This window comes from Miniopterus schreibersii (genome assembly GCF_964146895.1).
Source record: "Miniopterus schreibersii genome assembly, chromosome: 3".
NCBI lineage: Eukaryota > Metazoa > Chordata > Mammalia > Chiroptera > Miniopteridae > Miniopterus > Miniopterus schreibersii.
The window spans coordinates 18,494,758-18,507,272 of NC_138103.1; the positions used below are offsets into that span (position 1 = coordinate 18,494,758).

A 12,515-nucleotide genomic window follows, 5' to 3' on the forward strand; every position below is an offset into this window, starting at 1 on the left:
CCCCTAACCCCCATCTGCAAAATGGGGCAGTAAAATGGATTCTTTTGTTGTGAACGTGAACCCGTGGTTTCCAAATGATCCATCCACCTTCATCTCCACTGTCACCACCGTGGCCCCAGGTGCCATTATCTCTTGCTGGATAATTACAATGTCCCCCTAACCTGCTGCCCTTTCTCCACCCAGTCCCACTACAATTCGTTCTCAAACGCTAAGAGGAATCGTTTAAAAACCCAATTCAGACCGTGTCGCTCCTCTGCTTAAAATTCTTGCAATGGCTTCCCATTCCCTTACCTACTTAAGACTTAGGTTGAAAAGTTCACACCCCTTACCATGGCCTGCAGGGCCCCAAACACCCAACCCTTCATCTCTCTCCCTCCAGTCAACCCCTCCAGGCCTGCAGGGCCTTCTGCACACGTCCCTTTTGGAACACCGTTCCTGCGGATCCTCCCGCGCCGTCTCCTTATCATCCAGGTCTCAGGCCTAAAATCGTCTCCTCAGAGAGGCCCTCTGGGGCTGCCCGTCTCCCCTGTCCCCACGCTCTGGCCCATTTCTCTTCAATTTCCTTCCTCGGCTCCCAGCGCTGTCTGGAACGGCTCAGCGCGGGGCCTTCCTTGTTCACTGTCTGGCTTTCCGGCCGAGGTGTGAGCCCAAGAGGGCGGGGAGGCGCCCTGACCGTCCTCGCCGCACCCCAGGACTCGCTGACGCCCCGAGTCTCCGTGGGAGTTCCGGTCAGGCCGGGCCGGCCCCCGCCGACCCTCCGCGACGGGACGCGCCCGGCGCCCGACGCCCGTATTTACGTTCCGGGTCGGGGGGCGGGGCCGTAGCGGCGGCGGCGGCGCTCGACTTCCGGGGCGGGGCGGGGCGGGCGCACGGGCGGGGCGGGGCGCGCTGTCGCCCGTCCTGTGAGGAGCTCCGCGGCGGCAGTGGCGGCAGTGGCGGCGGCACGGCGCAGGCACCGGCCCGGGGAGCGGCACCATGAGCGGTGAGTGGCGGCCTTGCCGCTGTCACCCGCCCCGGCCGCCCGGCTCCCGCCGCTTCAGCTGCACACCTCGGCCCCGAGTCCCCGCGTCTCGCTCCCAGACCCGCGTCCCGTCGCTCCCGGTTTCCCGAGCCCATGGAACCCAGTTCTCGCCCCTGGCCACCTGCAGTTCTCAGGCGTCCCGAGTCCCGGCACCCTGAGTCCCCTGACTGCTGTCGGTCGCTCAGAACCAGCCCTTCGACACCTGTACCCCAGCCCGCCAGTCCTCCCCAGCCCCCGACCCCCTGCGCAGTTACCAGACCCCCAGTTCTCAGACCTCCCGCGTCTCAGCTCCAACTAACTCTTAGACCCCCTGAGGCCCAGTTCCAATTCGGGGTGCCCCTGCTCCCCAGTCTTCCCCACCACGCAGCCCCTTGTCTCGTCACTCCAGGCTTCACGCCGGCTGAGTGTCCCCCTCAGACACTCAGTTTGCCGCCCCCTGAACCCCGTGTCCCCGTAGCCCCCGGCGCCCGGGGGACTATGAGTCCCCAGCCTCTTTGTCTCCCCAGTCCCTCTCATTCCCCCGTCCCCGGTGCTTTGCTGTCCCAGTCACCAGTTGTTCCCGGCTACTTTGTTCCCCGCTTTAGTCCTCTGTTCTGACGTTTTGCTTCTTTATTTTTTTCACACTCCAGCTCCTTCCTTTTCTCTTCCTAGATCATTAGAGATCTCCCTTGTCCTGTCCTGCAAGCCTTCCCTTGTGCAATGTTGAGCCCATCTGGGGACCGTCGCTTGCCCTGCCCAGCCCAGCCCAGCCCACCCCTCTCCCTCCCACTCGGGGAGGAGGCTGGTTTTGGTGGGGAGGCTGGAAGGGGAGGCGGGGAGGGAAGGGGGGTGTGGGCCGCCGTCCTAAGTGCTTCTGAAGTTTAGTCCCGGGGCTTGGACGGGGGTTCGCAGGCGTTTCCTCTGTTGGTGTTTGGGTGCTAAGTCATTCCTGGGTGTCCTGTGTGGAGACGGGAGTGACTAAGGGAAGCCTCTCGGCTCACCCCGACTGGGAGCGGGATTTTCTCCGGAGGACCCGCCTCCCATCGCACTGCCTGTTTTTTTTTCCCCCTGGAAAGTCCAGCCCCTTGGCTCCAGCCCCTTTCAGTCTGGCATTTCTGGAGGTCAGGAGGGGGCAAGGCGAAAGCAATACATCTCTCTTCATTTGTAACTTTTAAATGATGCTTGTGGATTTTTTTGTTATGTGCTTTTGTTTTTGCTATTCGAGAGCAAGATTTGTGAAATTGACGGTCCAAATGAGAGTAGCTGTGGATTGGGGTTGGGGGGGCGGGGGCGGGAGGTGTTCCTGGGAGATAGTTCATCTTCTGTGTCCAGACTGAATGATTTTTGGCCTAATTAAAGTTTCTGGTCCTTCAACATCAGTGCAACCACAACAAAGATGTGATGAGCTGGTTTCCATCCAGGAGGTAATATAGTCTGGTGTAAGTGCAGGCCCCGGGAGCTAGACAGTCTGAGTTCAAATTCTGCCGCTGCCACCTAAAGCTGTGTGATTTAGAGCAAGTTGCTTGATCATTCTGGAAGTCCTACCAAAATGGGGATAAATAATAGTATCTGTCTCCTAGCTTGTTGCAATGACCACATAACATTACTCAGGTGAAGTGACTGGTACTGTGCCTCTTACATGGTATGTAGTCAGGAACTTAGAGCTGTTACTGTTTTCATAAGGACATGGGGTTCAGGAGGGGTTGTTTTGTGTCCCCTCTTCTGGGACAAGGGCTGAGGTTAAGTACTCCCTGAAAATATCTTCCTTTTAATGTGACCAAGGAGGCTATGCCTCAGGTTCAAAGTTCTGCTTTCATCACAGGAATAAGTGAAATTGACAAGCCAGCAGAGAAAGGATCAATGTATCTTTTAAGGAGCAACTTAATATCGAAGATAAGAGTTTTAAAATTTAATTAAAAATAATTAGGTCTAAGGCCAAACAAAAAAAAAAGGAAACCAACAAAAAAATTTTTTTTTTTAAAGGGAAAAGCATTAAGAATGAAAGCCTTCTTTTGGAAAGATTGTAATTGAGGCAGAAAAAGTGGTTACTGAGGATGGAAGGGGAAGTCCAAGGTATTTTCAATCGTTTCTTTTTTAAAAAGTAAAACCCTTTATTTCCTCAAATTGTAAAGAATACACATACAGGTTTCTATCAATCATTTCTTGAGAATACAGTTGAAATAGGGTTTTCCCTCCTGTGGGATTGATAATTGGCACACAATAAAATAACATGGCACGGACATATTTTCTCTCTTTTGTCCTTTTTATTAATAGAAGTTTTCAAACATCAGGGAAGTGGAGAGAATAGTCTAATGAGCAAGTATCAACTCACGACCGATTCACCTACATACTTATTTACTTTCTACCTCTCTTCCTAGTTTATTTTGAAGCAAATGCTAGACACTGTATCATTTCATCAGTAAATATTTTAATATGTATCTTTAAAATACAGGTACTCCTTTTTATTAAAAAAAATTTTTTTTTTAAAACTGACAGTAGAGAGAGAGGAAGGGCGAGGGAGAGAGAGAAACATCAATGAGAGAGAAACGTTAATTGGCTGCCTCCTGCATGCCCCCTACTGGGGATTGAGCCAGCATGTGCCCTGACCAGGAATTGAACTAGCGACCTCTTGGTGCATGGATCGATGCTCAACCACTGAGCCACACCGGCTGGGCCAGGTACTCCTTTTAAAAAACAATTCCATTTCCATATCTATAAGAAATTAGCAATAATTTATTAATATCATCAGCTATTTAATGTTCTAGATTTCATAATTGCTTTATAGTTTTATTTTATAGTATATATTTAAAAACCCAGCATCTAAACAAGGTTTTAACAATGCAGATTGGTTTGTCTTTTAAGTCTTCTAGGTCTCTCTCTAATTTTTAAGTTTGTTATTTTTTAGTGTTCAGTATAGTCACAGAGTTCTGCAAACATCATCATAATCAACTTTAGAACATTTTCTTTACTCCCAGAGGAACCCTGTACCCATTAGCAGCCATTCCTCATTCTCCGTTTCTTCAGCCCAGGCAATCACTAATCTATTTTCTCTCTCTCTGGATTTCCTATTTTGGAATTTCATATAAATTAATCATACAACTTGTAGCCTTTTGTGTCTGGCTGTTTTCACTAAGTATGTTTCTGAGGTTCATGTTGTAGCATATTATCTGTACTTCATTTCTTTTTGTGGCTGAATAATATTCCATTATATGGTTATGACACTTTTTTTGTGTGCATTAAAAGGAGAGACTTTATTCAGGTGAACAGTTTGCAAACCAGAGAAATGCAGCACCGGTAGAAAGTGAAAGTGCATTCCACTGAGAAAAAGGGAGGCCCACTTATATAAAGTGCCCACAGTTGTCACGGATGGGTCCATTTTTATGCAAATGAGGAATCCAAATTTGCAGTTTAATTGGTGCAAATAGCACTGTCCTAATAGGTCGGAATTGCCCGTTCTGGTTGGTTGTTATGGAACCACTGATTGATCCATAAAAACGCAAATGAGGATATAGCTGTGAGACCTGCCCCATCTGATTGGATGGGGCAGGTCTCAACCCATTGGTCAAAGTATACCATCTCAGGAACTCCTTTATAAGGTTCAGCTGGCAGGAATACAGTGCAGGAGGCTGGCAGTTCAGTCTGTGGCTTTTCCTTGAAATGCAGGATGCATGTGAGGCCTCTCCCTCTGTCAGCAATGGCTACTAGACTCTGGTTATGAATTTGGGCCCAGTTAACCACTAGGAGTCCTTTTTGGCAGGTATATTCCTTCTCGGGGTCAACAGTTGTAATACAAACAGTGAATGTTTATTGAGTTCTTAGTCTGTCAGGCACTAAGCTTTATCTGAATTACATTTTAAAATCCTTTCAAAAACCTTATGAGGTAGTTATATTGTAATCCATCTTTGGCAAATGATAAAAATGGAGCATAGAAAGGTGAATAACTTGCCAAAATTTACACATCCAGCCTTCAAACCCAGCATCCAAAAAGCAGTGTCATCCAGGTGTCAGAGGGAAGCAGTAAAGTGGAAAAGGTGTACCATGCAAGTGGGGGTCACGAGAAAACACCAAAGACCCATTTATTGTAAAGCATCAGTAATGCTCTATGTGATCTTTAGGAATTAAACCCAGATACCAAGCGTTCAGGTCTGTTGGCTATAACAGCACAATTTATTACATTGTTAGGAAGGTTTAGAGCCATCTCAAAGAGAAATTAGAGGGATGGACTAGTAGCCAGGAAGAAGGTAAAGAAACCGAAGGGAAAGCACAGCTTCAAAAATGTGTTGGGTTTCCTCTTAGGATGTGCCCGCACCGTAGGTCAGTATTTGTTCCAAAACACCTTTAGTGGAGACAAGAAGAAAAGCATTTCCTAGACTTCACCTGCTCCACAGGACTTGGCCAGTGAACTGGAAAACTTGCACATAGCAAGGATTAGACTAGATCAACCACTTTGTGAGTCTTTTGATAGTGGGTGAGCTTACAGTGTTGTTTAAAGCTTTTCCCGCATTCACTGCACTGGTGAGGTCGCTCCCCTGTACGACTTCTCTGGTGCTCCATGATACAGGAGCACTGGCTGCCCCATAGGGCTTCTCTCCCCCACCCCATGGATTCTCTGGTGCTGGATGACACCGGCCGCCTGAGTGAGGGTCTTCCCACATTCCTTGCAGTGGTGCTACTTCTGTATGTTCTGATTAAAAAGATCAGAACTCCAGCTGAAGGTTTTCCCACACTCATTACATTCATAGGGTCTTTCTCTAGTGTGAATTTATTGATGTTGAATGAGACCTGAGCTCTGAGCAAAGCTTTCCCCACATTCATCACATTTGTGTGGTCATCCTAAGGGGTTTCCCCAGTGCCTTTCTATCTGAGCCTTATGTTCACCAGCTTCTCCATGTCGGGAATCCTGGTGTGACACCTCCCAGGTATCTCCAAAAAATATTCTCCTATGTTACTCTACTGTACTATCTCAGGACAGTTTTTCTTTCACATCAGTTCTCCGTCCTCAGTCCTGGTCATTCTGTCTATCTCTCCAGCAGAGTCCCGTGTGAGCTGGGGCTCCTCAGGATGGGACTGAAGGCTTGGTGATGTCTGCTCCCCTGGAGCCACTCTCTCTTTGGAGGGCACTTGTCTGTGCCTGCAGGCTGCCATCTCATGCTGTGGTTCACTGAGCTCTCTCTCCAGATCCTCCAGCAAAATCACTGCCTCCTCCCCACTCATGGGGTGCTGCTCCGGCACCCAGGCCTTGGATATGCCACATTTTGTTTATCCCTTCATCAGTTGATGGACATTTGACTTGTTTCCACTTTTTGGCTATTATGAATAATGCTGCGGTGAACATTCACGTACAAGTTTTTGTGTGGATATATGTTTTCATTTCTCTTGGGTATACATCTAACAGAACTACCCAGCCCATTTGCGGAACTGTCAGCCTGCTTTTCAATGTGGCTGCACCATTTTCCTTTGCCACCAGCAAGGTTCTAGTTTCTGCACAGTTTTTTTGATAATAGCCATTCTAGTGACTGAAGTGGTGTCTCTTTGTGGTTTTGATTTGCATTTCCCTAATGACTAATGATGTTGAGCATCTTTTCATGTGCTTATTGGCCACTTGTATATCTTCTTTGGAGAAACGTCTGTTCAGTCTTTGTACATTTTTAGTAGGTTTTCTTTCTGTTGAGTTATAAGAATTCTTTATAATCTGGATACAAGTCCCTAATCAGATATGTTGTTTATAAACATTTTCTTCGCTTTTGTGGGTTGTTTTTTCCCTTTCCTGATGGTATGCTTTGAAGCACAAAGTCTTTTCTTTTTTAACTATAGCCTCCCCTTTCATCTCTCTCTTTTTCCCCCCCTTGCAATTTTGTTGAAGGAAGCATTTTATCCTGTAAGGTTTCTTTGCAGGGTTTTGCTGATTGCATCCTTTTGGTGTGGTTTGATGTGTTTCTCAGTCTATTGTACATCTTATAAATTGACAATTAGAATCTTCTGTATTTTGAGTTGAAAATGTTTGAGTGGAGTTAGAGGTCAGATGGGTTCAAGGTCAAATACATTGAGTGCAAATAACCGGGAAGTGGAATGGCTTTAGGAAATGCAACCACAGGATAAATGGGTATCATGAGGCCAGAAACAAATAAGATAACTGTTAATAGGGGAATAGATAAATATAAGTGGCATGATCACATGATGCAAAACCTCGAAGACGTTAAAAGGAAAAAATGGATTTATACACATCACCATGGCTCTAGCTTAACATTAACATTCTCTAAAAAAAGCAGAGTGTGGAATTATACCTAAAATATATACCTTTATGCACATTAACACGTGAACATAAAACTGTTTTTGGATTCATATATGCGTGTAGAAGTAAGCAAATTGTCAGGTGATAGTGGTCATTATCTATTTTTCTGTAAAGAATAATAGGTAAGAATACTTGATTCCCAGCCTCTACTAGCTAAGGAATTCTGATTTTCAATTAATGCTTTTGCTGTTACTGGGAAAGTAAACTTGTAGGACCAGAAAGGCATGGCTCTCAAGCATTGTCCTAATTGTAAAACTTTATCTTTGAAGCCCTCGAAGTTCTTTTCAATCAGTAATTATTCTGTAAGGAACTCTTAAGTTAGACAACGAAACCCTCGTTTCAAGGGTGGGGAAAGCCAGACCCAGAGAAGTCAGATAATTTGTGGAACAGACGAGTGCTAAGGCTTGATACACCAGAGTTCGGCTTAGTGGGTAATTTACTGTTCATCTTGCCTAATGTTCATGTACATTTTCACAGCTTTTGCTTATTTTCTAGAATGTGAAGGTCATGGTTTTCTCTTTGGCATTGACTGGGTCATCTCCAGCAGTGGCTTGCATTTGGAATAAAGAATAAGCTGAAATGAGTGAGTGGAAAAAGGAATATTAGTGGTTTTCATTCAAAGCAGAAAAAGTGATGGCATCGACTTTTTTTTTTGGTCCCTAATGAAGGCACTGAGTTGATCTATTATGGCAGTTTGTAGGAAGTTAAGTGCTCCATCGCCAGCAAATATTTGACCATCTCCTTTGTGAGCAAATGGCATTAGACTCAATTCTATTGATATCAGCTCTCCTACTCCCTGTTGCATGACTGTACCTGGGTATCCAATAGGAAGTCAAGTTCTTAGAGCTCTTAAAATATGGAACTAAAATAGAAGGTTTTACCGGCTTCCGTGAATTCTGGCAATGTGAATGTAATTCCAGATAAAGTACCTTCCATCCTGCCTGTCACTCTCTTTTCTATACATATGCTCTGCATTTTCCACGGGGTGATATCACTCCTGGGGGGCGTGAACATTTTACTGTCATGTATAAATCACAGATATGTAGGCAGTACATAAACAGATGTAAAATATATCTGGTATTAAAATTTCATGGAGGGGGTGATTAAGGAAAAAAAAAAAGGTCTAAAAAGGATCCTAAGGGGGAAAGTAATAGTAAAAAAAAAAAAAGGTTGCAAAACACCTATGCAGGATGGATAAAACTTCAACACATGGCTCTGTGGCTTTCATGTTGTTCACTTTTATGAATTTCATAACCTATCATTAATCCATCATCTTGCATGTGGCATAATTTTTAAACTATTGACTCTACTTGTGAAACAGCCTATCTCCCGCCCACCCTTTTGTTCCTATGGTAAGTAATGATGCGGTGAACGTTTTTTGTTTGAGATAGTCTTTCTTCCTTTGGATTTTGTCTTTGGGATGATTTTCCCGAAGCAGCATTAATGCATAAGTGTTGATCATTCTTGGTTGCTCTTTTTCTCAAAGTGGTTGCAGTCGTTAAAATGCTGCCCATAAAACAATAAAATAAAATGCTGTCCACGAGAGTGAGGGCTCTAGTGGCAGCAAAGCCGGGCCAGAAATCCAGATGTTCAGGGTTCAACATCTAGCAGACATTTATTGGATGACAGTTTGGTGCATCTTCTGTCACTTAGCAAAGGGCTATACTGTTGGTGTCTATTGAAGAGAATTGAATGAACTAGAAAAAAATGTTTTGTTGGAGTAATGGGTGTGTTAGCCAGGCCGCCTCTTCAGTTGCATGTGGCAGAAGCTTATTTCAGCACAGTGGGAATTTAAAGTGTCTTGTAATGGCCCTGGCCTGGTGGCTCAGTTGGCTGGAGTGTTGTCCTGCATACCAAAAGGTTGCTGGTTCCATCTCTGGGTGGGGTGAGTACTGGAGGCAACCGATTGATGTTTCTCTCTCATATCAATGTTTTTCTCTCTCTCTCTAAAATAAATAAAAATATATCCTGGGGTGTGGATTAAAAATAAATAAATAAATAAATAATAAAGTGTCTTCTAATGGAAAAGTCTAGGGATAGAGCTGGCTTCAGGCTCAGCTGGATTCAGGTGCTTAGAGAGTCATCAGAACAACTTTTCTGTCCAGCTCACAACTCTGCTTTTTTCTCTGTTGGCTTCATCCTCAGGCAGCCTCCCCTCCATGGAGGCAAGGTGGGTCTTGGGTCACATCCTGTAATGTCGCAGCACCCAAGCAAAGAGCGAACGGACCACTTTCCCAGTGGCTCCGGCAAAAGTCCTGGGGCTGACTCACAGCAGCCCGGCTGGTGATGTGGTCATCCTGGAACAAGCTATCACTGTGGCTCTGGTTGGCTAGGTCTGGATCTCGTGCCCGGTCGGGGTCCAAGGATACATCTGACTGACTTGTCTGGATAGGGGATGAATTAAAGGGGGAAGGCTGCAACAGTTTTGAATGGGGTAATCAGGGTAGGCCTCATAGGGAAGATGATATCTGAGCACACCTGAGGGAGGGGAGAGTGGTTCCTGGGTCTTTTTGCTCCTGAGCAGCTAGAAGGGGTAAGAACTGCCTTTTACTGAGGTAGGAAAGGCTGTGAGAGGAGCAGGTCTGGTGTGTGTGTGTGTGTAGCAGTTTGAAGCCTCTAGGGGTAGTGAGGACCCGTTCCCTGGCCCTGATTTCTTTTTGCACATCCAGGAGCCCTCCAGAGGCTTGGCTTAGTACTTCCTCTGTCCACTCGGCAGCACCCCACTGGGCCTGTGTTTCCAGCTCCCTAAAGGGAATCTTGTCCACTCCTATCTCATTTTTTCTTGCCTGCATCTGCATGCCTTGGAATCTGCTCTTTCCTCCCCATCTTAAAAAAAACTGAAAACCCAGAATGACATTAAAGACTATTGTGAAAACAGAATATGCACATATAAATATGCCTTCCTTGCATGAAATATTTAAATTTTTAGATATTCCTCTTCTGTATGTGTTCAAAGCACATGCATTTTACATAATTGCATTGAGTCTACGTTTGAATCAGTGTTTCCACTTAAACAGGATTGAGCAGAGAAGGTTTACAGTTGTTCATATGGCAAAATTTATAATATAGGAATAAATAATAATGCAAGAATAAACTCTGTTTGGCATACTCACAATTGTAAACCTACTTTGCCCCCCCTGTGTTATAGCATTTATCCATGTTCCTTCTCTTCTCAATGATTAGAAACATCCATAAAATCGATGTACCCCGGTTATTTAACGTTTCTCCCCGTGTAGGAAAAGAAGGTAAATTCCATTTATGATGTTCTAGGATGGACTTGGCAAACTACTTCTGCAAAGGGCCAGAGAGTACATATTTTCTGCTTTGCAGGCCATCTGGACTGTGTCCAGCTACTCACCCCTGCTTTAAGATAAAAGCAGCACAGGCAATGCGTAAATGAAAGGATGTGGCTGTGTTCCAATAAAACTTTATTTAGAGCAACAGGCAGCAGCTGGATTTGGTTTGGGACTCTATAGTTTGCTCACCCCTGTTCTAGAACACTCCCGGAAAAATCTGTGTACCCATGACACTATGTTCAGGCCGCCATCATGGTGTAGTGGAAAAAACCAGGACTGTGGCAATCCTGGGTTTCACTCCCTGTGGAAGAATGTGGGCACTTCTCTGACTCTTAATTCCCTGGTCAGGAAATGGAAATGAAAGTGAGTGATAAACAGTGCCTTGCTCGGTATCTGGAAGACAGAGGGCCTGGTGAAGTAGTTGCTGGTCCTTTTCTCATTTCCCCCAGTCCTCCTCAGCTAGTTTCCAACCCGTCTAGAGTTTTTTGTAGCCTTTGGTACATGCTGCCACACTGTTTTTCAAGAATTTACTGCCCCAGTACATTGCTCCTGGTAGTGTGTACCTTTTCCCCCATAGCTTTATCAGCATTGCGGAATTTCGTTTTAAATGTTTCTTGGCCAAGTTAGTAGTTTTATACTGGTAACATGTCAGTGGTTAATTTAGTAAGAATATAATTTTGGCCTGGCCGGCTTCAGGGGGTCGCTGTTCGATTCTGGGTCAGGGCGCATGCCCCGGTTGTGGCCTAGATCCCCAGTAGGGGGTGTGCAGGAGGCAGCTGATCAGTGACTCTCTCATCATTGTGATGTTTCTCTCTCTCCCGCTCCCTACCCCTCTCTCTTTGAAATCAATAAAAATATATTAAAGAAAAAAAAGAATATAATTTGTATTTCTCCAGCATGGGGGAAGATAAACATTCCCTTCCAAGTGTTTGCATACTGCCATTTTAGTGTTTTTTTCTACAACAGAGATTGGCATTGTAGGCCAGCCACCTATTTTGTAAATAAAGCTTTGTTGGAACACAGTCACATCCATTCTTTTACTCTGTCTATGGCTGCTTTTTCACTATGATGGCAGAATTGAGTAGCAATGACAGAAGCCTAATGACTTGGGAAGCCTAAAATATTTACTGTTTGCTCTTTATAGAAAATGTTTGTTGATCCCTGCTCTGTAGTAAATTCTTTGGCCATTTATAAATTTGCTGTTGACTCAGTCTTAGACATCACACGCCCCCTTGGATAGCCTGAGCCCATCTGTCTCCTCCTTTCTATTGTGTGGTGGCCAACAGTCTATCCTTTTATCCTAGCCCAGCTGTGTCACTTTACTCCACAATACTGGGAACCAGCACCCTGACTTTGAAGATGAATGATTGTTCATTTTATCTGCTCACATGCTAGTGAGCAGACAAAACTACTGCTTCACTCTGTGCATCACACATACGAGGCCGCTGTGGCCTGGCTTGTCCTGATCCTCTGTGTTTAAAGCAGCTACTTGGGGAACCATGGAACTCCCCCCCTTGGAGTCTTTGTTCAACAATTGTTGATTTCTTTCTGTGAGCAGGGATGCATTAAGGCTGTTTCCATCCCTTAAAAGGCTCAACATCCAGGGTTGGCATAAGGAACTGGTTTGAGAGTCTCTATAATCCTTTCTGCTGTAGGCATTAGACCAGGGGTGTGGTGTGGCTGGAGGGCTGCGGAAGCATAGTTCAGAGAGCAGTTTATTGTGCCCATGGAGGATTCTCAGCAGGAAGGATTCCCAGAGAAGGTAACATTTGAGCCAGCCATCTGGAGGTTGGTTTGTCTTTGGTGGCCCTTTGCAGAGGGAGCCCTTCTTCTGTCTGAAGTTGAGCTGCCCAGGGTTACCTGGCCTTGTGGAGGTTGGAAGGCATGGGCTTTGGGGTAAATGTTGAGTCTGTCACCTCTGAGTTGT

At 45.4% G+C, this 12,515-nt stretch overlaps 1 protein-coding gene across 3 annotated transcripts in view; it reads left to right on the plus strand.

Moving 5' to 3' along the window:
- The first annotated feature begins 858 nt into the window (after positions 1 to 858).
- SNX29 (sorting nexin 29) overlaps positions 859 to 12,515 on the plus strand; it is a 456,832-nt gene continuing 445,175 nt past the window's right edge. For 2 of the 3 annotated variants that reach the window (XM_081133203.1, XM_081133205.1), the window contains exon 1: positions 859 to 982. In XM_081133203.1, the coding sequence (XP_080989329.1) occupies positions 976 to 982 (7 nt within the window). In that variant the 5' untranslated portion in view covers positions 859 to 975. The remainder of the gene's footprint in view (positions 983 to 12,515) is intronic. The other variant, XM_081133204.1, reaches the window with a different exon arrangement.